The 26144-nt window shown below is 45.3% G+C and overlaps 2 protein-coding genes across 2 annotated transcripts in view; both read left to right on the top strand.

The window, feature by feature from the left end:
* Window positions 1–1432: 1432 nt before the first annotated feature.
* Window positions 1433–15669, top strand: SAG (S-antigen visual arrestin; the record flags this gene model as incomplete). The annotated part of the gene is made up of 14 exons (XM_082287978.1): window positions 1433–1531; window positions 2107–2167; window positions 2254–2298; window positions 2585–2778; window positions 3501–3560; window positions 4653–4720; window positions 4906–5041; window positions 5348–5432; window positions 6645–6717; window positions 7748–7885; window positions 8186–8263; window positions 9139–9162; window positions 9573–9637; window positions 15626–15669. The coding sequence occupies 14 exons, from the start codon at window positions 1433–1435 to the stop codon at window positions 15667–15669; spliced, it is 1170 nt and encodes a 389-aa protein (XP_082144104.1).
* A 3206-nt stretch (window positions 15670–18875) lies between these two features.
* The window catches only part of DGKD (diacylglycerol kinase delta), a gene marked incomplete at its 5' end in the record, with an annotated part of 58413 nt that continues 51144 nt past the window's right edge, over window positions 18876–26144 (top strand). The window contains one exon of the mRNA XM_082288226.1: window positions 18876–19031. Coding sequence (XP_082144352.1) covers window positions 18876–19031 — 156 coding nt within the window. The remainder of the gene's footprint in view (window positions 19032–26144) is intronic.

Below are 26144 nucleotides of genomic sequence, written 5' to 3'. Positions count from 1 at the left end.
GAAGAGCTTTCAAATCCCCTACAAATTGTCTTCCTTGTTTGTGAAGAGGGCAGTGATTCCCTCTGGTAGATGCAAAGAAGCATAGGACACAGCTGCCTTGGAAAATTCATCTTTCTTCAATAATTTGGAAGTTCCCTGTGCTGTCTGTGGAAGCTCCTGTGCCATTTGGAACACAGCGAGGTATTTAATGTTATTTGCTGGTGTGTTTCTTTGAGTCTACAGCATGAGTAGTGTGTATAGTCAGCAACAAATACTGGTCTGGGCTTGAAAAACCTACTTCATAAAAATAGAATGCTTACATGTGTATGGTCTGTTTCTAATGTCTGCATTACCTTTTTTTTCAGCTCTCCAAGAAGCCAAGTGTTTCCTTTTTCTATGGTTTGTTGTCTGCAAATAGGCCCTAGAAACTGTTTTACTCTTGAAGCAGTTTTAAAATGGGAAAGTAAGCAGGGAAATAGAATGGGAGCAATCTGCAAGGACAGTCATACTCCATCAGAGCTGGGGTCTGTCTAACACAGTGCTCTCATTCACACAGCTCTGATGGTGAGGAGTGTAAGGACAGGGTACATGTGGCCTCATCCTTTCCTGGTGCTGCTCCTCTGCTTCAGAATCTTACTGGCTTAGGGTTGCTCCTGGACCATTGTTCAGCAGCTGCCAAAGGCCTTTTCCCTGTGAATGTGTCTAATCCTGTGATTCAATTCATATTGATGATTTCCAGAGCCACCTTGAATCTTCTGTTAACTGGGGAAATGCTTCACCTTATTTTAAATTTGCTGTCTGATGATTACCTGGATGCTATTTTATGACTCACAACAAAATGAAAAGCTAGTCTCTCTGCTTTGTACAACGTAGGTTTTCTGGACTTCTCTGTCTGGATATCTCTTGTGCCCTTGTGGTCTCCCCTTTCTCTTCTTCCTTCCTCTTCTTTTTTCCACTGCTTCTCTAATTTTTCCCCCATTCTCTTCCCCTCCCCCCCCCCCCTTTTCTCTCCCTCATTATTTTTCTCCTCCTGAAGATTTTTTATTCCATCTGTTTTTTACCACTCAGATGCAAGCTGTTTCCTACCTCTAAGTATAATTGTTGCCTTTCTGGGCAGGTGGCTGGACTGTTCTATCCTTAAGGTCCATTCTGGTTTGAGCTCAGTGCTATTCTGCCCATAATGGGTTGCTTTGGGTTCTGGTTGAGGAAAATGCAGCAGGACAGATGAGTTCTCATTTGGGGGTTGGTCTGACTCCTTATCAACACAAACCACCCGAGTAGATTTTAAACAGAGACACCATTTGGATGTGTGAGGGGTTCTGAAACATCACAAGAGTACAGTGCTTTACCCACTGCTTTAATCTCATCCACCTGTTTTTCCCAGGCATCTGGGACAGGACATTTTGGGACAAAAGAGCTTCATTCACCCACAGACGCATCCCTGTCTTTGACCATGAGCTGCCCTGACTCTCAAAAGACTGGGATGGGTGGGAAGAATGCTGATTCTCCTCAAAAACAAGTTATCTTCAGAAAAAGCACCCGTGACAAAGCTGTGAGTATGGTAATAGTGGGCTTATTTAGGTTTGAGTTTTACCTGTAGTCAGACTGGAGACTTACTAGAAAGCTCTTTCCTGTCCCCTTTTTTTTTTTTCTGACAAAGGAGTGTGAGCCATATTTAGCACTAAGTTTGAGGAGATGATGTAAACAGTTTTTAGGGCAAACTTTTCATGTGTTATAAATACAAGAGGAAGGCAGCTCACCTCACTCTCCTCCTGGGTTGTACTTCTGCTGGTAAATGTTTAAAACAAAGCTCATTCATTGTCTTTCCAACCTGATGGCACCAAAAATCTTAAAATCTACACTTCTTTGTCCCATGCACAAGTATTTTTGCTGTACCTTTGGGAGTTGGTCTAGATCAGGTCTTCAGGTCTGATGTCCTGAAGCACGTGAATAATCCTGTTGAGTCTGGTGGGGGTGGGTTGCATATTTGCTGGGAAAAAAAAAATCCATTTAAAATGGAATTGTTCTGATCTCTGCAAGATTTATAGCTCCCTGATGTGCATGTGCCCCTTCCCTCAACAACCACAAGCATTTTATAGTTCAGCTGTGGTCATCCTCTCCCCACAGCTGACCATCTACCTGGGAAAGCGGGACTTCATTGACAACATAGGGAGTGTGGAACCTGTAGGTAAGTCCACAAGGTTATGTGCTGCTCTTCCTGCTCTCAACCCTGCTTATCCTCTGTTAATCTTGATTTTTTTTCCTTTCTTTCAGATGGTGTTGTGTTGGTGGATCCTGCTATTATCAAGGGGAAAAAAGGTTTGAGGTTTTATGCAATGTATTTCTCAGAAATTGTTTGTCTTTCTGAGTGAGATGCTGAGGTAGAACCTTTTTATTCTTTTAAGGGTACAAATGTAACTCTCCCCCAGTGAATGGGCTTCTTATCAATGCAATGCTTGTTGTTACACATGGGATGAATACTCACTGGGTTATTCAAGTGTTGAAATGAGTTTCCACGTCTCCCTGAGGCAGGAGATGTCCCCATCCCAGCCTGGTTTCACTGTTATCCTGCCACATGTGTCACCTGTCCTGTGCTTCTTCTCAGTGTTCGTGTCCCTCACCTGCGCGTTCCGCTATGGCCAGGAAGACATTGATGTGATTGGCCTCACCTTCCGCCGGGACCTGTTCTTCTCCAGGGTCCAGGTGTACCCGCCTGCTGACAAGCCAGAGTCTCTCACCCTCTTGCAGGAATCTCTGCTGAAGAAGCTGGGGAAAAATGCTTATCCCTTTTTCTTTACAGTAAGTGTCTCAGAAAGAGCCTCTGATTCTATTCTTGTCTGTACTCACCAGGCTGTTGAGGCCTGATGATGGACTGAAGATGGGAATTAATAGTGAGTTCATGTTCTGCAAGTTCCAATTTTGAGTGACAGGTGGTGTTACCAATAGTTTTTTTCCTTCTTGCAATCCCGAAAGGCGAAGTGCAAGAGCATCCTAACTGTGCAGTGGTCACAGCACTGTGAAAATGGTTTTCCTTAAAAAGGCAAGGGAATTTGCAATGGCTTTATGCTAGCAACAGCCCTATATATCCTTGCCTTCCCATTCCTGAGGGGCTGGAATACTTTATACCATTGCCCCAGTGCTAGATCCTTTTTCTTTAAAAACTTTGTGGATCAAATAAGGAGATGAAAAGCTCTTTACCAGATGTTGTCAGCAAATGACAGCTGACTGCCAAATTCTGACAGGAAATCCTTCCAGTACTGTCAGTCACGTCTGCCTTAGTGTTCCTGAGGAAGATTCATGTAGTGCGTGGACTTTTTTCTTTTTTTCTTTCTTGACTTTTAAAGTATTTTTGGCAGAGAGGGATTTGTTCATACCAGGCAAGTGCACTAGCCAGAATTCCAAAGGGTTACTGCATTACAAGGAGTGACCCCTTGTCTTCAGCATTGCTTTTGTGAGCAGTATGTTGCCTAGAACGTCTGTGTACTATTGCTTTGGTGCATTTCCTCTTCTTCCTCACGCAGTTCCCCGATTACCTGCCTTGCTCAGTCTGTCTGCAGCCTGCACCTCGTGATGTTGATAAGGTGAGACCAGTGGGACACTTATGCTTATCATGGTTAAGGAAAGTCAGATGGAAAAAAATCATGTCAATTTGTCTAGCTTGGGAGTAGGAGAAGGTGCTACTGATTTTACTGTGCTGTACCACAAATGTCAAGAACTAAGGGCTACAAGTGTGTGTCACAGAATTGGAGTTGAAATCCTCAAAATAAGAAAGGGAATCCAGACCAATAGCAGCAAGACTACAAAATCTGCAGTGCTGTAGCTTCCTTAAGACTACCACATGATTTGTGGGTTGGCTGCACATAAAATGATTGTGGCTGTGAGGCTGTATGAAAGAAAAGGAGACTGAGTGCCTAAAATCTCACAGATTGCTATAAATAACATGTGTTAAGACCTGCCCTGAATTAAATGCAGAGAAGAGCTGGCTTGTACATATGTGTAAACAGAACAACCCTGGAGTAAAAGTCACTAAATAATGATATGTTCTGCAAGGTTTCTGATACTGTTAAAAAGATTCCATTTATACTTTACTGGATGTTTGTCTGGACAGCAGAACTATGCAGTCAGCCAGGCAAAGTGGAATGAGGGTTGTATAATATAGTGCAAAAAGGATAAGCTGTATTTTATGCCAGGGAATGATATTCTATCAAAAATGTCTCTGTAGAGAGGTACCTGGACTCGCACAGGTGTCCCACAATGCTATAAACCTGTGAAAGCAAAGGTTAGCTTGGCCTGATCACTTCCACTCCTTAGATGCTGGTATTGGCATTACAAAGCCAACTCAGAAATTCAGTTCAGAAACCCAGGGGGGGCCAGAGAGCACTGCACACTGGTCAGTCTTACGATGTGACCTTTCCAGCACTGCTCTCACTGGAAGCCTTTCAGGAGCAGGGACATCCTCTTTCAGAGGCTGGGATTAAACCTCATTTATCAGAAGCACCATGGAACAGGTGGATGTGCCAACACCAGTTGTCAGGGGTGTCTGTGGCAATGGTGGAAGGCTAGAAGAATTTGCAGCTGGCAGGAGTCTGCCAGTTTCTGGTGTGCATAAAGATACTGAAACATCTACAGATGATCCTGATTTCACAGCTGTCCTCTCTCTCTCTCTCTGGCAGACTTGTGGGGTGGACTTTGAGGTGAAAGCTTTCTCAACAGAAAATGTGGAAGAGAGAATTCATAGGAGGTAACAGGATGTGTTTCTCTTCAGCTTTGCCTTAAAGGGGATGGGTGATCCAATGATGCACCTCGGTGCTTGTTCAGCTTTGCCTCCATTGTCAGTGGCTTCTCGGGTGTGAGCACATGGGAATGCAGAACTCCTGCCTCTGCCAAGCACCAGGTGTCACCGTGTTGTCCTCTGTTACTTCCCAGGAACTCTGCACGTCTGCTGATCCGTAAGATGCAGTATGCTCCGGAGAAGCCGGGACCGCAGCCTTGTGCGGAGACCACCTGGCAGTTCTTCATGTCCAACAAGCCCCTGCACCTGAAAGCTTGCCTCAGTAAAGAGGTCAGGGGGCGTTTGCCCTGGGGCTGGGGACATCATGATATCTGCAGGCCAGTGGGCATTTTGCTGCTTTCCCAGCTGAGACTGACTTGTCCCAGCACTCAAGGGCTCTAATGTAATTTCAGTCAGTGGCTACTGCTAGGGGTGGCTGAAATCCTGTTACCAAACACATTTGAGGTCATGAATTGCTGGGAAGGGTCATCTTCCCCTATCTGGCCTCTGTGAGGTGTAATCTGGGGGAATTTAAGATGGGTTTAGGGATTGGAAGAAGTCTCCTGGCTGGATTTCAGAGCATCACATTCCTTCTAGCTATACTACCATGGCGAGCCCATTCCAGTCACTGTCACCATCAACAACTGCACAGAGAAAACAGTGAAGAAGATCAAAGTCCAGGGTATGTTTTTACTGTTGCTTGGGATTCTTTGAGCACAATAGGATTGAAAGAGAGCCAGAATTTAGTGCTTGTAGCAGTTTAAGAAGGCAGTTGGGGATATCAGGAATTTTTCCCTCCCCCTGTGTGTTGCTGTTTCTTTGCTGTTCGTCAAGTGAAGTGCTGTACCTTTTTTCCTGATTCTTATGGTTACTTGTATGTCTTAATTTCAGGTACCAGATTGTCCCCCCCTAGAAAAAGAGAAAGGGTCTGGCACCTACAGTGGGCAATGCAGGTGTGGGAAAAGTGGAGAAAAATCCACATTTTTGGGAGGTCATTGGGAAGGGCTCCCTGTCAGTGTGATGCTCCTGCTAACTGTGAACGTGCCTAGATCACATACAGCTTTGTCTGGTGTTCCAGAAACCTCTGGCAGTGTGAGAAACAGCCACTCTGCCAGCAGTGGTGTCATTCCTCCTCAAGAAGCTGAGGGCAGGGGCTGAGCTTCAGTGCTGTGCCAGTGTTTTATCTGTGACACTACATGTTTTCATCCCACAAGCTGTGGAGCTGGGGAAGACAGTCTGAAAGACAGAGGATAGGAAAGAGAAAAGAAGGCAGGGAGGGGAACAAAATGGCTGAGGTTCCTACAGAACTATACCAGAGAAAGCTGTTTCAGTGCCAGTCTGGGATGCACTGTGATTCCCAAATATTTTTAGGCTGATATTCCTCTGTTAGGCTTAAAAAGACCTCGTTGGTCCCAGATTCTCTCGTCTTCCGTGTTTCAGTCAGAATTACCTTGGGGTTTATATAATAAGAATATAAGCCATTTGTTACCACAGGCTCTTGACTGCAGTCTGTGCTGATGCTGTCTCCACATGCATGGGCTGTAGGCACACAAGAGATACCAGGACCAGAGATAAAAGCAGACCCAAAGAGAGAAGGAAGAAGGAGATCTCTGTGATAGAAAGAGAAGATCCCAAGAGAATCTTCTTGTGGGTTATTGACTTTCTGTTGTCTCCAAATCAAGGCAAGGTGCCTTTCAGGGAAGACAGACTTTGGCCATTGGTGTGCTGTTGGTCTCTGTCCAGGTCAGACTATCTGACCTGGTGGTCCCTTCAGGCTCTAAATGGATGGGGTTTTCTGCTGTCTTCACCATGTTTCCCACTCCTGGGACTTGGGGTGGGGGCAACTGTGTTGTTTGTGGACACCTGAGTGTCTGCTTTCTTCTTTCTCCCTCAGTGGAGCAGGTGGCCAATGTGGTGCTGTACTCCAGTGACTTCTATACCAAAGTGGTGGCTGCTGAGGAAGCACAGTGAGTGAATGCTCCTGCTCCTTCACACCCTTTTAATTACCCTCGTCATCAGTAGTGGGAGGTTCTCATAATTACAGTCTGACAGTCTCCTGCTGTTACAGTGCTCTCTCCTCTTACCTTGTGTGTGCCACACCACTCATACTCTCTGGATGCAGCTGGTCCCCTTTTCACAGAGCAGCAGAGATCCTCATGTTTTTTCAGGGAACAGGGATGTTGCAGAAGAGGTTTGAAGAGTAATTACCTGCTAGACAAGCTTAGTGGCAGCGGCGGAAGGTTCCCCGTTGCTGGAAATCTTCAAATAGAGATGCAACACTTCTGAAAGGTGCTGCTGTTTGAGTGGAAGTCATGGACCCTCTTGCTTGAGCAACAGCATTTCATTTGGTTTCTTCTGGCCTGAGAAAGCCCACGGAAACCTTGAGCCTGTAGATGTTATGGAGAACCACTTGCTTTTTTCCACTGCACTGGCAGTGCAGCTCTGAACCTCACTCTGTGAGGAGGGTTGGACACACCCGGGTACTTTGGTGTTCTGCTCTGTAGCTTAGGGACATGTTTTCCATTCAGTATTGGTATTCTCAACTAGGATTCATTCTGTCCAAATTCAGAGGTCTGCAGCACAGAGGAAGTAACCTCAAGTTGTAGCTGAGGAGAGGTGTAGGTTGGATATTAGGAAAAATAGACGTGGCACTTGGGGACATGGTTCACTGGTGGCCTTGGCAGTGCTGGGTTAATGGTTGGACTTGATAATCCTAAAGGGCTTTTCCAACCTAAACTATTCTATTATTCTATGGTGGTTTTGACCTACTTTTCTGCCTTAATGTGAAATCAAGCATTTTCTGTAAGTGCTTGTTTTTCTCTGCTGATTATAAAGGGAATTTTGCTGATTAGATTAGAGGTGGACATCTGCATTGTTGACAACTGGATTTGGACAGATAAATTCCTCTCCTTTTGGGCAGCTTTGTAATTTGTTTTGAAATTCTCCTAGCTGAGTGTATAACAAATCACTGTGTATCACTTCCCTTCTTATTTTCAGGGAGAAGGTGCAGCCCAACAGCAGCCTGACCAAGACACTGACACTTTTGCCCTTGCTTGCAAATAACCGGGAGACAAGGGAAATAGCTCTGGATGGAAAACTGAAGGATGAGGACACCAACTTGGCTTCTAGTACTATGTGAGTGGAATTTTAAATGGTCCCAGGTAGTGGGAGAGTTACAGAGAAGAGGGGAGGATGGAGCAGACACTTCCCTCAAGACTTTGTAAAGGTGTGCCCGGATGGGTACGTGTAGCACGAGTGCTTCTGCCATCGTGTTCATTCTGGGTGAACAGTGATCACAGATCTGGAGAGGTGTTGGCTGTACCTGAGGCTTGCCTGCCCTCCCACTTCCAGGATGTTCCCCTAGTTCTTGCTCCAGGCATGTGTTGTTGCTATGTTGCTCTGCCACCTCACACTGCTCTCTGTTTTCTCTGGCAGCATTAAGGATGGAATAGACAAGGCAGTGATGGGGATTCTGGTTTCCTACAAGGTCAAAGTGAAGCTCACTGTTCCAGGGTAAGTGTAACACACTTTTTGCTACATCTTCCTGGAGTTAAGGGAGGGGAGTGTGTTGATGTCATTGATGGGTGAGGAGAGAGCAGAACAGTCCGCCCCAAGAGAAAGGGCACATGTTATAGGACATAAGACTCCCTATAAAGCATAAATTGCCTGGAAAACAATCTTGGCCTATCCACAGAACTTGTCCTAAGCCAAAGGGTTTGTATTCCTCTCCTTAGATACCGTATAACTTTATGGTTGAAGTAGGAACCTCTGATTTGCATTGCAATCTTTTGTTTCAAAGCCATAACCTATTTTGTGAGAAGTGAGGTGAAACTTTGTGTGAACTTTTATGTTGGCATTGCCGTTCTCCCAGAGCAATAGGTGAAAATATCTGCCTGAGTGTCATAAATACAGTAGCTCAGGTTCTGTACTCAGCCAGCTTTCTGGATAAAGCTGATGTTATCAACATGAATTAGTTCCAGGATACAGTGCAAAAAAGGACAAGGATAGTGACTCTCAGTTGATTCTAGTCACTGTTCACACTTGTATTTCATTCATCTGTCCATAAAAATGCATCAAAGATTTGCAAAAAGCATGATAAAACGCCTGCTGCCTTTTGTGGTCATCCACTTGCCTTCTGGCTCTTGGAAAAGGAGCCATGCCCAGCACTTGGTCAGGAGTTCAAAAACTTAGACTCCTTCTCCATAGGAATGACATGAAAAAGTAAGACTATCTTTTTTAAAAACAAATTCAGTTGAATTTGTGGCAAGTAGAGAACAGTATATGAGAAAAGTGATTTCAGTAGTCCACCAATAAAATAGCATTTGCTGGAGCACCAGAATGGAAAAGCATTAAATATGCTTTGTTTTTTTCCTTGTTTTCTTTTCTAGCATGCTGGGAGACCTCACTTCCAGGTAAATGTCATCTTCCTCTGCAGACCATGCAGTCCTAGTTGTTAGTTCATCTTTTTATGCTTTCTTATTCCCATCTCGCTAAAAAAAGTAACTATCCCTTAAGCTGTTAGAAGCAAGAAGTTTGTGGTTCAGCTGTGAAAATGAAGCAATTACAAAAATATCTTTTGATTTTATGTACATGCAAGTATCTTCAGCACACAAGAAACCCAGTCTATGAAAGTGGATATGCCTGGGATATTTGTGGAAAAATTGGAGCTTAACTTTTTTTGAGGGGAAAATTATGATTACAAAACTATGAAAGAATGGGTGAAGCTGGAGTTGAGGGCTCAGGCTGGCCTGAGGAGGAGGGAGGCTGAACCAGGCATGTGTGTGGAGCTGTGGATCTGAAGCATTCTTTCTTCTCCCTAAAGTGAAGTGGGCACAGAGCTGCCATTTCGTCTCATGCACCGCAAACCTGAGGAAAAGAACCCAGCAGGTCAGTTACACCTGGTTTTTGCCTTTGTTCATTAGAGGCTCTGGTGAGATCTCACCGTTGCAAGGCTGAGAGGGATTTGTGCTACAGGAAGCCTTCAGAGCATACAAGGCTCCAGTATGGAGCTGCTCTGTGTGCTTGTGTGTATATAGATGTGTGTGTATGTATGTATGTATGTATGTATCAACCTCCAGGCACGAAATAACAGAGAGCAGGGATGCTAAGATGGGAGAAGATGGAAATGAGTCATGTTCCCTTTCGTCTTTAATGTATGGAATCACAGTTCAAAGAACAGGGGTTTGAGGAAGATCTGCACAGTTAAATGTCATGACTGCAGTGCAAAATATCCTACATGAAGCTGTCAGCAATTCCCAGCCAGACTGCAGTATAAGCAAAAAAAAAATATCTGACACAGAAAACACCTAACACACATGACCATTGTACAAAGTCAAATAGTTTTAAGCAAGGTGAAGAGGTGATAAAACTATTGATGATTCTTGAGTCCCTGTTACCTTGATGTGGCATTTGCCATGGTGTCTGTGATGTGGCCTTCTTGTTCAGTGGTTATCCAAGACGAGCATCTCTTCAATGTCAGGTCTCTGCGTGGAAGTGGGGGAACTCTATAACAGTGTAAGGAGCAAGCCTTCCCCAGGCATCTTGAGGCTTGGGATCAGATGCCAAAACCACAGGCTGTCAGGAGCATCCTCCCACTTCCCCAGGCCCTGACTAGCTCTGTTTGCTGGTGGTGAGCACCACAGATGGCAAGGTGCTCACACTCAATCAGAAGCTCCTGAACAGTATCTGAAGCAGCTCTTGACCACCAGACACACCAGCCCTTTCATGTTGGGTCTGTTACAGATGAGCCATCTTGTCCTGCCCTCTATACTGGGACAGAGTTTCATGGGCTCCAAACAAAAGCCATGGCTGCTTTTGTGTGGCTTTTTCTTTCTTTCTTTTTCTCTTTGTGCCCAAACTGATCTAAAGCTGCTATTTCTAAGAACATGAAACTTGAAAGTGATGGTGGAACCTGTGAGAAGACTTACCCTGAGATAGATGCTTTGGTCTATACTGGAAGCATTAGAAAGGGGTGACTTGAGTCCTTACTGTGTGAAATTGTTGGAGGAATCAAGTGTGAGTGATGAGAGCTGGTGATCTACTCCACCTTCAGCTGCTCTGGTTGGGAATCAGGCTTTGCTAATTATGGATGTGCTGGAGTGGACAAAGGTCGGTTTTATCTCTCCTGTAACAGCTGCACTACAGGAAACTCATTTTCCCTGGGAAAGCCCTTGCTGTGAGCAGTGCCAGCACATTCTCTTGGCATAGAAGTGGTGGGGGGCTGGGATGGCACTGGTGATCCCAGCAGTGTGACTGGTGAGAGCCATCTAGTGCCTCTGGGCAGCTCAGGAGCTTTCATGGACACCAAGGAAAGCTTGAAAACTTCTAACAAGGCTCATCCAAAGGTTTAGGCAGCTATAAAGAATTCTACATTTTTAGTGGTGGGAATTTTTTTTTACATTACTTTTTTGGTGTTAAAAATGCTACAACTCCCTTTTTATTACTTTATACTTCTGGCAGAAGCATTTGTAATATGAGGAAAAATGGAAGTCAGACACTTCTCCCTTCTAAGATCATTTCAAAGGAGGGCTGATGTACTCCTTTATACAGTACACTCAAAAGGATGTGGGCAGAAGGGAAATGGAGAGCTGCAATATTTCTCAGATTGCTTTCCCCAGCACATCCTCTTACAAGAGGCACCACCCATATGTTGTTTGCTACATCAAAGTCTTCTAGGAGCTTGCTGTCAGAAGTGTCAGCTATGGTCCATGCATTTTGTACAGATGGAAATACCAGGTTTCTTATAAACTGAAAAAAATGCAGGTAGTTTCAGGAGCTCTCCCATGGGAAAGCCCTGCAAATGGTCAACTCAGGAAATAAATGCTTTCTCTTAAAAAAAGATACCCTAACACAACAGAAAATTCCTCTGAAGCCTGAATAGCTGACTTGAAAACTGTGCTGGAATGTGGTGTCTGAGCTCATTACAGGGAATAAAACAGTCTCCCATATGAAGCTGGTAAACTGAAAAACTTTTCAGCTTTATTGGCTGGTAGTTTTCCATGCACTGTGCGTCATCACTTTTCCCAGTTGTGAGTTCAGGCTTTTAAATTTTTTATTCTACCACTTTAGCTCATGAACTCTGAGAAACATAATGTGTTTCATTAGTGAAATACCATCTAATTTGGAATCAAGCAAATCAAGACTTAATTGCAGAGATGGAGTTTCAACAAACAGTGTTTAGACTCTTGAAGGTCCCAGAAGATGTAATTTTTCTTTGTTGGCTTGTTCAGCAGCCTCTGCAGTGGGTGCACGCAGAGGTGCATGCACAGGCAGCTTTGAGATCACTCCATGTCTTCTTTTTCCATTCTCTTTTGTTTTTACTGACGAGTCAGTAGTGATCAGTTTGCCTATTGCACCTTCCTGCTCACTTGACTGTCCTAAGGCATAGCTGGAAGAACAGAAAGAAGTCAGAGCAACCATTCTATGGAATTAAAGCTGGAGTGGGATTAAAAAAGGCCACATATTATGATTTATTTTGCAGTGGGTGAATATCCTTTTCTCTAGCCAAGGTGATTTATGGCAGAAGTAAAACATGTAGCATCAATGCATTTAATCATGCAGGGCTGACTTGAGTACAGAGAACCTCAGAAACATAAGCTTCCCAAGAACGTGATGTCATTTTTTCAGGGCCAAACCAGGGCAAGCGTGAGCAAGTGCTGTGTGCTCTGTTTCACAGCAGATGGCTTTGCCCTCTCTAGTTGTCTGTGAGCAAGCTCTGAAGCATTCATCACTCAGTAAACAGCAGGTCTGTCACAGTGCATGGTTATTGCAGATTGCTTGATCTTTCTTCCCTGTGCCTGGAGGAGACAGAAAAGAAACAGCTTGCTACCTTTCCTTCCCTGTGTTTATTTATTGCTTCCTTCTCTTGGTCTTCTGCTAGGCCAGGATTTGCATGTTTCATGTGTGCTGGTTTTGTGACTGTTTTTGGACCCATGTGGTTCACATGTGGTTATTTTTAGGCAAAGCAGCTCCTGTCACATTGGCAGTCTCTCTGTTCCGCCTGTTGACAAAAAATGTGTAGGGATCTGTTTCTTTTAAAGATAGATTCAAACTGGGCTATACCTCTTCATGCTTCCAAGACCTTTCCTGATCAGCAGTTAACCCAGAAATTCCTGCTGGGTTTTCCTCAAGGCTGTGGTCTCAGCATGAGTTCTTTGGTCTGGGGTTTTCCTGCCAATCTCCTGATGTTTTACATTTTGTGGGCCTATGTCTTGGTTACTGGCCTTTGTTTTGGCTGTTGTTCAACAAATGACCATTTATCTCCTCCCTAGTTAAACTTGCACAAAAGGGCTGTTTTCAAGAAACCCAGGAGTGCTTTGTCCCTCTAACAGTAAAGCAATACTTTCCCTGTTTTGGTGTTGTGACTTTCAGAAATTAGGAAATTTTAAAGCATTGAATGTCTTGGAAAATAACAAAACCTATTCTCTTTTTCTTTTCTCCCCAATCAAGTTAAGAGAGGTTAAAAGCAAGTTTATAATGAAAATTACCACATGCTATGACTTTAATTATATGGAATAATTTCTGTGGCTGCATAATAAAAGCTTCCAGAAAACCCTCTGCTGAGAGGACGATGGTAATTTGGACCCTCATGGATCCCCCTCCCATCCCAACCCTCAAAACAATTGCTGGAATGCTAATTAGAAGCAGCAAAAGGCTACCCATTTTCTGAGAATTTTTCAATATTATAATATTAAATAAGCCACAGGACAGCCAGAGAACTCTGGAGTGGACCAAACTCCCTGCTGTGGTGCAGCATGTTGCTGCAGTGTTGCAGCCTGAAGGTGAAGTGGTGCATCTCCAAATGTAATCTTCCATCTGAGGTGTATTACAAGCACTACTCTGCTGCCACACTATCTGTGTATTGACTCAGTAATCATTTATCTGACAGTAAAACATATACCCAATTGAAACAATACCTATTTCCCCCTGCACTCCATTCTGTAAAATTGGTTTCAAATTGCTGGTGGGGCTCTTGCTCAGCTTCACCCACGTCACTGCTATCACTGTTCCCATACTAATGAAAGTACCTCCAAGTGGTGAAAGAGAGCAGACTAAAGAATAAAAATTGGAGGAAAAATTGAATGAGAATGATGCTTTATATGTTGGAAATTTTAGAAGTTCTAAATGTTTCATTTTAAATCCATTTCAATCAAGCACACATGCCCTGAGACTTTCCAGACTTCATCTTGGCTTCTGTGAGTATTTGAAACCATCCTGGTCTGGAGAGATGCCATCAGGAGTGTCTTTACACAACCCATCCTTTGAGGCATTTTGCCTGGAGTGGCTGGCTGCCTTTGGCACACTTTTAATGCTGACTTTTCCAGCAGTGCTTGTCACGACTTGGTTGCCCTTGATTGCAGTGTGTGTTGTGGATGGGAATTCTCCAGGTAGTGAGTTATCCAGTCACTGAAGTGCCCCAGATTCCTGCTGACTTCTGTAGAACAAGGGTGCTTTGCTCCCTAATCCAAAGCCATGGGAAGTAAGCCAGAGAAGTGACTGTGCCTTGCTAAAATATGTGAGAACAATAAAAATCCCTGCAAATAAAGTCTGTTCTGCTTATTTTAGGCTGTGCTTAAACAACTTCCAAGGAATCCTGCTAGCAAGCAGGATTTGTTATAGTGTGGTTAGCAAAGATCCCTCTCAGGAGACACAAATGCCAAAGGTCTTGAGACCATTTTTAGGACAAGATGAAATCAGGAGTGTTGCCCCAAAGGGCTTAACCCATCTGATGAGAGACCCCTGAGGTGTCTCTGTACTTTGACCTTTAATTTTAATACCCTCATGTTTGTTGAACAAGAGCATTGTCTTCTCATCAGCTGACTTCTTCAATCACAGTGATAGAGCAATTAAAGCTGACATCATGTCATGCAAGCACTGTCAGCTCAGAGTCCAGCTGTGTGCACAGAGGTCTCCCACAGCTGTGACCACCAGCAAGCATAGATGGGAAAATCTGTCTTTGCTCCTCAGCCCTTCAGATGGCTTGGGCAGCATTGCTGGAATGCTTTTCTGTTTGGGACATAAAGTTTTGCCTCCTCAGGTGTATGTATACCCATTTTGAGACTTTCTGGAATTCTGCTTATACTGCTGCAGATCCTGCTTCTTGTCACTGCTCTGACTTGTCAGTCTATACATTTTTGCATTAAATATTTTGCAAATGTTTTAGCATCTGCTCTTCTAACTGCCCGGTGTGTCTTTTTTCCTCCTTTGCTGCATGCTCACGACTGCAGGGAAGGATGGGTAAGTTTCTTTTAGTATTTCACATTCTAGCTATACTTGTGCATTGACTCTTAAAAACTCCTCAAAATTGTCCAAAAATCCCCAGCTCAAAATCCAAAGTGAGAAAGTTACTGTGGTCTGACAAATGGCTGCTCTGAGTTAAATAGCAGTCACTGACCATGTGAAGATAGATTAAGAGATTGTTTTGCCTAACAGTGCAAACACACCCAGGAGGGGTGTGTTTGTGTAGAGCTGATGCCCTGTAGCTCTGAGTTTAAGGAACTTAATAGGTTTGATGTGCCTCTCTTTTAGTATAGAAAGAATAAGGATGAAAGGTTTCACATTTTATTCTCTCACAAAGCCCTTTGCAGGCTCTAGGCTGTTCAGTTAGCTGATAAATATGTATTTGGAATGGACATGATTCAGTACAGATGAAAATATCCTCAGTTTGTGCCTTGACTTGCTCAATCAACTTTTCATTTTCGCTAGAATAGCACCAGTGAACATGGTGCCTGTGGGAATGTGGTCCCAATCCCTTTGGAGACAAAGGAAACACTACCAGCCTGCTCTGGGCTTCTTCCTCTTTTGTGTTGCCTCTAGTCTACTGGTGTAAAAATAGGGTAACATAATTTTGAAAGACCTGTGTTTCTTCCATTGCAGTGAAGCAGAGCTGGTATTCGAGGAGTTTGCTCGTCAGCAGCTAAAAAATACACCTGATGAAGAGGACAAGAATTCACCCTCAACTGATGAGTGATTAAAAGAACAGGCTGACAGAGGAGCTGTGTTGTCTGGCTTCAATTAGAAATGTAGGACCTAAGTTTCTAGTAAATCTGCATGTTCTCAGTTCATGCATGGTCTTCCAGGGATTAGCCCTGAGTCAGTGGACATGACATCAGGAATCTCTATTGCTTATTACAAGAGTCACCTCTGGAGGAATGTGGCAAACACAGCACCTGGTGCTTACTCAAGCTACCAGAGGAAGATGGGACAGCTGCCATGTCATGACTTCTGCTTTCAGGGCTGCCTAATAAAAAGGTTGGTTGCTTTCAGCACTGGTGAGAGCTTAAATGAGGGTTTATGCAGCCTGCCTGGACTTACTCAGTGTCAGAGTCTGTGACTTTGAAGTGCCAGTGCACCAAATCCTAGCCTGGAAGGCTGGCTTGCAGCTGTGGGTGATTCATCAAAGTTTCTCAGCAGACTGTACAAAACTGATTTTATTTCCTTCTGGTTGCTTTTGTGTTGATGCTTTACCAAATTCAGCCAGTGAATTTTTTCAGTGCTTGCACTTTGCCCATGTGGTTTTTACATCCACTTCTGTACCAGTAAATGTCTCACAAGTTGTCTCCCCTAGCAGAGACAATGCTGATACACAGTATTAGCTTTCTAGCAATATGCTTAACAACCACGGTATTAAAGATGAGATAAATGTGCACTGTCCATGAATTGCTTAAAGGTCCCTATATACAACCCCAAACAGAAATACAAGTCCAGACAGAGCTTGTATTTATTCTAGTTTCCTGTAGGCAACTACTTCAAAAGAGGGTGCAGGAAAACTAAGGAGGAAATTATGGCACAGCCATAAGCTGAGGAGCCTTTCCCAACATCTATCTGCCAGCAGTTGGTTTATGCTCTAAAAAGTGAGATTGCATTCTGGAAACTGTTTTCTCTTGTTGATCTGGATATTCTCATTATCCATGTAAATGTAAGATCTTTTCCTGAATTTCACTTAGGTTTTTGCTGAAGTAAGTTGCATCAGCTAATTACATTTTGCATATAAAACAATGGGTGTTTTCTTTTTCTCATTTTTGCTTTAAATCTGCTTTTCAGTGTCCCTGGTTTAAATTCTCCTGGAAAGTCTGAATGCAGGCCCCACACTTATTAATACAGACTTACGTTTCCCACCTCACACTCTGGAAAATGAAATTAAGAACTTCATACTTCTATCCTTCTGTTTCTGTAAACTGGTCTTGATTAAGATGCTGGAAGCAGTTAATTAAGACCACAGCTGACTTCAGGGCTCCATCAGTGCTCTCCCCAATGCACCTGTTTCTCGGTGCTGTGCATTAGTCACAGGTATCTCACCTTAGCTTGAATTGCAAGAGGCACAATGTTTGCTCTGCACTGGGTGCTTTGCTGCTAAAGGAACCCAGCCAGCTCCAGGTGTTTGTGATCCAGGTAATTTCTGTGTGATTTCAGCTTTGGGGGAGGGTCAGGCATTTGTATCTGGATGTCTGGGAAGGCTTTTCCCTGGTATTTTTGTTACTAATTTGTTGGTGGCTTGAGAACACACAGAAGATACAGTAAGGTTGAACAAATTGCTGGTTGTGAATATGCTGGTCTTGGAGAGCAGGTGTTCAGAAAATCCTTTAAAGATGTAAGAGAAGGAGGGGGGAACAGGGTTTCCCCTGTTATGCTTCAAAGTGCATCTTTCTTCAGCGAGGTGTTTCCTTCAGTGCTTCTGACTACTGGACCTGTAAGTATGAGACTAGTAAACTCCGAGATCTGATTCCTTCTTTTTTCTTCTTTTTTAAAAATTTCTTATATGTCAGCTTTGTGAGGGGCCCCTGTCGCTGCCTGACTTTCCTCTCAAATTCAGCTGTGGTGATGACTTCTGTAAGCTAAGTGTGACAAAATCACAGTGCACTCTGTTGTGCGGTGGGGAGGAAATAGTTGTTAAATGGTTATCAAATCTGTTCTTTTGTCTGGGCTTGGGAAAGCACTTTGAAACACTGTTTGTTTAGCTCATGCTGGACATTTGCTCAGAGAGCAATGAGAGCTTTCTGCTGGTCTCTGCAATTCCCTGTCCTGCAGGACAAGCTGGACTTTTATTCTCCGGCCCTTCAACCAGCAGATGCTGACTGCTGTGAGCAGAAAATAGGTCTCTAGCTAGAACTGTTTGCCTTTTATCTTCCCTTTCTTCTGGTTCTGGTACTATGTTGATCTACCGAGTCAGACCTGTGGCCTGCTCCTCCTGTTTACAGCTGGGGGACAGCAGATCCAATTTCCTGACCCCGTGGCTTTGATGTGGTGGGACTCCGTTTGTAGAGAGCTTGCTAGCTCCCGGAGAGGGATGCGCTCTGGGAGCGATGGCATCCCTGGACCTGCTGTGTTTGAAGATAGCTTAGAGCAAATGCACGACAGGACGGGTTTGGTAACCGATGCTTTCCCCTCGCACATCTCCGTGAGATCCCAGCGGGAACGCGGCAGTGCCCGGAGCTGCTGGGTGTTAGAGAGGCGGGGGAGTGACCGGGCCATTGCGAATGGGGCCGGGGCTGCTGTGGCCCCGGGGCAGGCCCGGCCCTCGGCCCACGGCCTCAGCGCCCCTGGAGTGCCCTTCGGGGCGGCACGGCAGGTGGAGCCTGGGCGGGAGGGCGTGCTCGCAGCGTTTCATTAAATCCTGGAACACGGAGAGGGCTTGCCCAGGGATGTGGGGGAGTCCTCGTCCGTGGAGGTATTCACAGAACGACGGGACGTGGCACTCAGTGCTCTGGTCTGGCTGAGGAGGTGGTGTTCGGTTACAGGTTGGACTCGATGATGTCAGAGGTCTTTTCCAACCCGAATGATTGTGTGATGCTGTGCTGCAGTAGCCACAAACAATGGGGAGAAACGGGGACCGCGGTCCGGGCTGTCGGGCTCGCCTCAGCAGGGAGGGCTGCGCTGAACACCTTTGCTTCGGCTCCACGGAGCCACGGCTGGGCCGGTACGATCGGCGCTCGGGCGGTTCGCAGCGAGCCGCGGAGGAGCGGGGAAGGGCCGTGACCGTCCCGTTACGGCGGCCGGGCCCTTCCCCGCCCCGGGCCCCTCCCGCCCCTCCGCCGCCGCCGCCCTGTGACGCGGCCGCCGCTGGGGGGCGCCGCTCGCGCGGGGCCGGCCGGTAGGGGGCGCCGCTCGCGCCGCCGGTCCGTGCAGCATGGCGGCGGCGGCGGCGGGGGCTGAGCAGACACAGCCGGAGCCGGCCGCCGGCGCCGTGCCCGAGGAGTCGTCGGACAGCGAGCCGGAGCAGGAGCCCGGCTCCCTGCAGAAGCTCATCCGCAAAGTGTCGACGTCCGGGCAGATCCGCCAGAAGGTGCGTGCGGCGGGAGGGGGCCGCGGGCAGGGCCTCGGGCTGCTGGCGGCGCTGCGGCCGGCGCTGCCTCCGCGTTGCGCTCGGTGCTGCCGCCCCTCCCTCCCGCCCGGCACGGTCCGCGCCGCCGCCAGCCCGGGCCGCCGCTTTGGGAGTTGCCAGAGACCCCCGAAGCTTTCTCCGGCGGCCTGTCACCGAGCCCGTCCCTCAGGGAGCTGCCGGCGATCCCCCACACATCCTGCTCCTCTCCCCTCACAACAACCCCTCAGGGATCTGCCGGTGACCACCTCACATCCGCCAAAGCGCCCCTCAGGACTCGGCCATTTCCCCCTTTGCCCCTGTTGGGAAAATCTTTAATTGTAACAAATAGTGTTTATGTTAGTTTTATTTACCCCGTCGTTTTCGGTGTCAGCCGAACCACCCCTCAGGGTCCTGCTGGCCATCTCCAATCCACACAGCAGAGACCCCCTGACAACACCCCCAACAGCTTTCCAGGCACTTGTGAACCCCAAAAATGCCCCTCAGGGATCCCCATAATGAACTGTTTCTCAGGTGCTCATTAACAGCTGCCCCCTAAATGCCCTTCAGCGTCTGCCAGCGCCCCACAAACTGCCCTCAGGGGCTGCTGGAGTTGCCCCTGACCACCCGGCAGGTGCCATCCCCAAACTGCCTCCCTGAACCTCTCCAGTTCCCCTCCCCAGTAGCCCAGCTCAGGCCACCTTCTTCCCAGTGCCAAGGTTCAGACCTTCCAGGGAGCTTTACCCAGCTCAGTGATCAGTGTACCCAGGCTCAGTAGAACCCTGTTTTACTTCTTTCCTTCCTTACTCTCTTTCCCTGTAATATTTTCTTGGAATCATGGAGGTCAGATTTGGGCTCCTACTCCCTAGTGCTGCCCCATTTACCTGGTATTTGAGTCCTTAAGGGCATCCTCACTCCATGAAGCTGCATCTCCCCTTTTCTCCCCATGTCACCATTGCCACGGGCTCCTTCCTCACCTCCCCATACGTTCCCTGAGAACCTCTGCACATCCCAGCCATAGATCCCTGTCACATTGTTCCATATCACCTTCCAACACCTCCCTCCTCTGTCGTCCTGTTGTACTTGGCACAAGTCACTGTCTCATCATCAGAGCTCTGCTTTTGGAAGGTGCAGCCCTCGTTGTTATTTCCTACAGTCCTTGCGTGTGCCTCCCTCAGCATCTTCTCATCCTTTTTGTGCATCCTAATTTTCCCCATCTTGCATTGTGCTGTTTTACCTTTCTGTAGCGATATAGCAGTATTTGGCGTTCTGTCTGGCCAAGCAGTGATCTTACAGCTGGTTAGTCTTTGTTCCCAGCTTTGTCTGTCCTGCTTTGTCTTCCTGGTAAGGTAACAGTCCTTTCCACCCAGATTCCCTTGGCCCAGTCATATTTTACCCCTCTCTGGTGCATCCTGGAACAATGACACCGGTTTTTTAGGGGCAGTAACAACATTCTGCAACTATAACCGCAGCTGTAGTTCCTCTGTATTGTTACTGTAAGAGAAGATGTGAAGGTTTCCTTCAACCTTAGACTGGGAACCACCCATAGGGAGTTTCCCTTTTCTGTACTATTTTTATTATAGCAGCATGATTTTTCTTTGTAGCCATTAAGCTCCTGTGTAACTCTTGGACTGTTGTGTCATGTATTTCTGCTTAGAAATACCAGGTTAGTTACTCTGCCATCACCTGCCTTGTGCTCACCTTGTCTCTGCAGCATGGACAAGCACGGTGCAGCTTTGGGGATGCAAAAGCTCGCTCGGCACTGGTGCTGCATCTCAGTGTTGCTTCTCTTGTACTCATATCAAAGGAGAGCAAGTGTCTCTGCATGGTGCAGTGTCTGAAGCATTGTCCAAAGGGCTCTTCTTCATGCTGGCTGGTTTGCCCTGCTTTCAGACACAGGATCTGCCATCATTCTGCTGCGCATCCTTGTTTGGCTGCATTGGTTGCAGCTGTGAAACCCCTGTGACAAAGTGCAGTCGTTATGTGAGGACCATGATGGGGCTGCTTCCTCCATCTGTGAGGTGCTGCTGGCACTGCCACTGGCTTTGTGGGCTGAGGCACTGTGGGGCTGGGCTGGGAGATGGTTCTTTTGATCACATGAGGAGACCCTGGAGCCCTCTAAATCTGTTGATGTTCTGTATCAAGCAGATTTCAACTGTGCTGTAGCACCGGGTGACTTAAGCTAGTCTGTTATTCTGCTGTGAAAAAAAATAAGCCTTTTGCGATATTTTCCTGCACCTGGAGTGCTGAATGTTAAGAATTTGTCTTGCTGGAGATTGGATGAACCTTGGGATTTATTAACACCACTTGTGGCAGGGGTCTCGTGGAAAGGGAGGAAGGATGCCTCCATGGTGGTGTTGAGAGCAGGGATACAAAGACTTTTCCAGTGCTAGAGTGGGAACTCTTGCTTGTAGCAGGATGTTAGAGATGCTAAGGTGAAAGGTGCATTGGGTTGTATTTTTGTTTGAATATAGCAGAACATGTCCTCCTGTCCCTACTTAATAGTTTTCCCTGTTTTACATCACTTCCCGTGTCAGCATGGCTGGAAAAAGATGAAACCAGCCACTTGTATATGCAAACATAAGCGTATTAAGAACAAGGATTATAAACAGATATTGTCTACAGCTGGTAAGCCTTCTGTGTGTTAACCTGCAGAAAACCTTTGACTAAATAGTGTCATATTTTCCAACTAAGCCCAGGTATTAGGGTATTCCAGATTGATTTGTTCTATTGCTTGTTGTTGTCATTTTGGTTTGTCATCGTCTTTTCTGCATGCTGCTGCATGTATACTCTTTCCTTGCCCTGAGGGCAAGGAGCAAAGACAACTCTGTGGGTAATCATAGTTTTGATGAGACTTTGAGGAGCTCACTTCCTTTGTAAAGGCAGACCTAATTCTGAATTTGTCTGTTGAATGATAGAGTGCAGACTGCTGCAAGCTGTAGAAGCTGTTGGACAGGTCCGTCAGTGACAGTAAGAGATGCAGGCAGACTTTTACTGTGGCCTGAGGATATAAATCTCTTCTGATCACATCTTTTGCTGCAGTTAGCTTAAGACCATGCCTGTAAGTACAGCTAAGTCACCATGGAAGCTTACGGTTATCACAGCTTGAGCGCGAAGTCTGCTGTGGCCATGGAATTCCTCAGAATTTTCTTGTTTGTCACAGCTGCAAGCACTTGGAAGATACTTTTCCCTTCCTCTGGTCCTGCCATTTGTTTTCCTAAGAAATGCTGTAACTTAAAGCTGCTTGCTTGCTTGCAAGACCATAAAACTTCAGTGAACTTGTCTTAGAGCCCAGAGATTGTCCAACCATGTTTGACTGAAGTAGCTTGGTGTGGTAGTAGTGGGCAAGTGGAATTGTTTGGATGTTTAAGGACTGAGGTGTTGATGTGCAGGGTCTAAAGGCAAATCATAGGTAATATCTCTTTAGCTAAAAATCCAGTCCCTTGTGAGGCAAAGGGTGGGGGAAGGAGAGGTGGAAGGCTCAGTGTTTGGAAAGTGAAGTACTGTGTTCTAATGTACTTACTTGCTTTTAGCTAGAAAGAATTTTTGAGGCAGAGAAGAAGGTATAAAGGAAGCATGTTTAACAGTCTTTTACTGATTATGGGGAAAGAAGAAAGCCTCACATGATCAGGTATAGCAGGTAGTGTGAGTGCTCTTGTCTCAGCTGGCCAAGAAGCAGAGGCTGCACTGTGTGCTTGATCAGCCATTTCGAGGCCTGACAGACTTGTACCAGCATCAAGCTTCAGAGGAGCTTTTAGCTCCTCTCTGGTCTCAGGCTGGTGTTGGTGCAGCTGCAGAAACTGTTGGTCAGCTAAGATTAAGTATTTTTGAATGGATAGGAATTAGGAAAGAGATGAAATGACCTAAGAGAAGGAAGGCGTGTGTGAGGAGAGGCAACAGCAGGACTTTGCTCCCACCTCCTAAGCAGTGCTGAGACCTCAGCTGGCCAGCCGAAGTGGTAATGTCATCTTGTTTTCACTCGGCATGGACTGAGGCACAGGAATATCCAAAGTGGTCCTGTGAGCTGAGGGTGTGAAACCAAGGAGTGCAGCGCCTTTTATAAGCTCTGAGAATGAAGTGTGCTTCTTCCTTCGAACTTGACCTTTCATTTCCAGCATCACATTACAACCCTCAGAAAGCAGGAGGTTGGATGAACAGGCCATCTTCCCATTTCATTCATCAGTTCTGTGGGATTTCCAGCCTGCCGACTTTGGTGTGTTGAGCTCTCAGTTTGTTTACCAGACAGGATTTCAGCAGCGTCCTTGGGTGGCATCAGGAGAGCTTCTTGTTTAGACTAATTCCGTCTAAGTTCTGTTTACTTTCACAAGCAATTTCTCTGTAATATTTTCATTTTTATAAGCATTTATCATTGCCTTGAACTTTTAAACACAAGTTTGCAATATTTATTTCACCAGGGTTGCAAACAGAGTGAGCCTCTTTCCAAACTTTCTGGGATACTGGAAGCTGTCTAGCTCCAGTAGCAGAGATATGTCAGGTTCATTTATATTCTGAAAAGCAGTACAAATGAACTAGCGTTGAGCTTTATGCTGCAGTGGACAGGCTGTTCACTATCTGAACTAGCACATTTCCCTTCTCTGTGCTGTGTACCAGGTATAGGTGATGCCTTTTGCACTGTGGGAAGTTGTGATTGTCTTTCTGATGAATAGCCTTGAGGTCTTGGAGCCACCTTGCAGCATGAAGGCAGAAAAACAGGGGGAAGCAAAACGTTTCTCCTGGTTTTTGTGCAGGTTTCCAGAGCATACTATGCTGAGTCCTCAGAGACATGGTGGGCAGCATGGGCAACTGAAGAAAGCTAATTTTGTTTCTTCTTGTATTGCCTGTTAGATAAAATGTCCATTTTATAGGTAAAGAAGTGTTATTTTTATTTCTGTAGTGCAAATGTTTTAAGATTTCCTGAGATGAGAGTGAGGAAAATGAGAAGTTTATTAGTTTGAAATACAAGTATTGAAAGAAGTGTTATGATAAGAAGCAAAGCATTTCAGTAAAGCAACATTGTAAAAGAAATAAGCAAGAAATGAGGAAGGAATTTTCAGGAATTCATGACTTAATTCATGTTCTGTCTGTGGCATCTTCCACTAAAACATATTAAAATGTCTTTCTGGCTTTGTTTTGCTGCTTTCTAACAGGTTATTTGAAAGAGGACACTTTAGGATCTTCATGTTATAAATTGTGGTGGCTTATGCTTTAATCCAGGTAGAAACTGGGAACTCTTCACCTAAAAAGAGAGAGAGCTTTTGCAAAAGAGAAGTTTTCATGATTGAACTGAAACTGAACATCTTGAGCATAGGTTTAAGGACGTGAATTTTCTTGGATTAACAGCATGAGCATACTAGTTTCTTCTCTGAGCACTAAGGAAAAAGGTAGGATTTTAGGCCGTATGAATGTTTCTGTCTTAATCTACATTCTGTTTCATGTGCACTTCAGACTCATCTGTTCTGACAATTTGGAAAGCCTCCCAGCACTGTTCCCACTTGTGCCTTGCTGCTGGAGAGTTTTGGATGCTGTATGAAAGCAACAGCTGTTACTTCCTTGTTAAAAAAACCCCAAAAAACAACAAGCCCAAACTAAAAAAAACCTACTGCACAACGAAACAAAGCACAAAACCACGCGCACTTGTAGCGTTTCTCATTCCTTCTAACTATAGATCAGGTTCCAGGAACTAAAGAGCTAACATTAAACTTTTTTTTTGCATGTGTTGAGAGCATGGATTTACTTAGACCACATTGCTAAAAAGTTTCCAGGCTACTAATTCTTCTCTCTAATAAAATTAGAGACAAATGAATGTTTTGGTCTGATTGCTTGGTTTTTAAAAATAAAACTTAAGTCATATATTTGGTGTATTTTCCCTAAAACCTCTAGTTATGGAAAAATTATTGAGTTCTTACTTGGAGGAGTACAGGATCATAAATGAAAACTGTGAAATGTCTATCGCCAAATTACCTGATTAGAAAACCCAGTATACCACGTAAGACACTGTATAACTCTACCTTCTTTAACTACAAATCCAGTCTGATTCTTTCTGAAATAGCAGCTATACCTGCATATGTAAGAGAAAGCACAAGTAAAACAGAGAGGGTTTGTTCCCTGTTCCTGGAAAGCTTGAGATTTACCCTCGATGTAGGGACAGCATCATTGGAAATTTCGCAGCACACTACTGTCCCAAGTGAATACGTGTTCCTCTTGGAACACGTTTTTTCAAGATCTCATATGCAGCAACCATTATTTAAAGGCTGTTTTATTAACTCTCCACTGAAACAGTTCGTTCCCTGCTTTTTCTTCACTAAGTGGTTATTGCTTCTTGTTTCACTAAGAATTTATGTGTCTCTTGAAGAAAGAAGGTGCTTCTGTTTGGTACTGCAGCCCTGTGGGATAGTTATCCAGGGGTAGCTGAGCTTTAGGCAGAATAGCTGAGGCAGCAGCACTGTTCCACAGCAGCTGCCATAGTTTGTGCTCCCTTCTCACACATTTTATATAAAACACTCCAGAAGGCAATGTGCTTATCATGCATGCCCTGTTCAGTAGTGCTGCACCTCTGCAGCAGCAGTGCAGTGCTTCCACAGGCTGTGGAGCTTGCAGTCTGCAGGCCCTGGACCACACCTGGACATGAGAGTGCTTACATAGAGGAGAAGGAGGTCTAAAGCTGGCTGCTCTTGTCCAGAGAGGAGAAGGTTGGCTTGATGGCTACATTACCACTTCTGAGTTAGGTGATTGATTATACAGGATCACTTCATTTGGTTTTAGAGGAGATCTCTTTGTTTCCTCATCGTCTCATTGCTAAGTTGAAAAGTTTTACATCTGATCACTGTTCTGATGTTGTGGTTTGGCTTTTTTCAGAAAGGAAATGCCCTCTTGATCACATAATGCTTGCATCGAGCAAATTGCACTTGAGTCTTGCAAGCTTTAGTAAATTTAGCCATGTAATTTTCTAGTGAGGAGAGGTGATACCACCTGCAGTTTCCTACAGGGGAAATGTAGATACATACTTCCTATATCAAATGCATAAAATCACCCAGGGCATCCCCAGACCTGGGAGCTGAGGCAGGTGGTGCAAGCTCCACGTAATGTCACACCCTGTGG

This window comes from Coloeus monedula (genome assembly GCF_965178545.1).
Source record: "Coloeus monedula genome assembly, chromosome: 10".
Taxonomy (NCBI): domain Eukaryota; kingdom Metazoa; phylum Chordata; class Aves; order Passeriformes; family Corvidae; genus Coloeus; species Coloeus monedula.
This window is presented reverse-complemented; position numbering and strand designations above follow the sequence as displayed.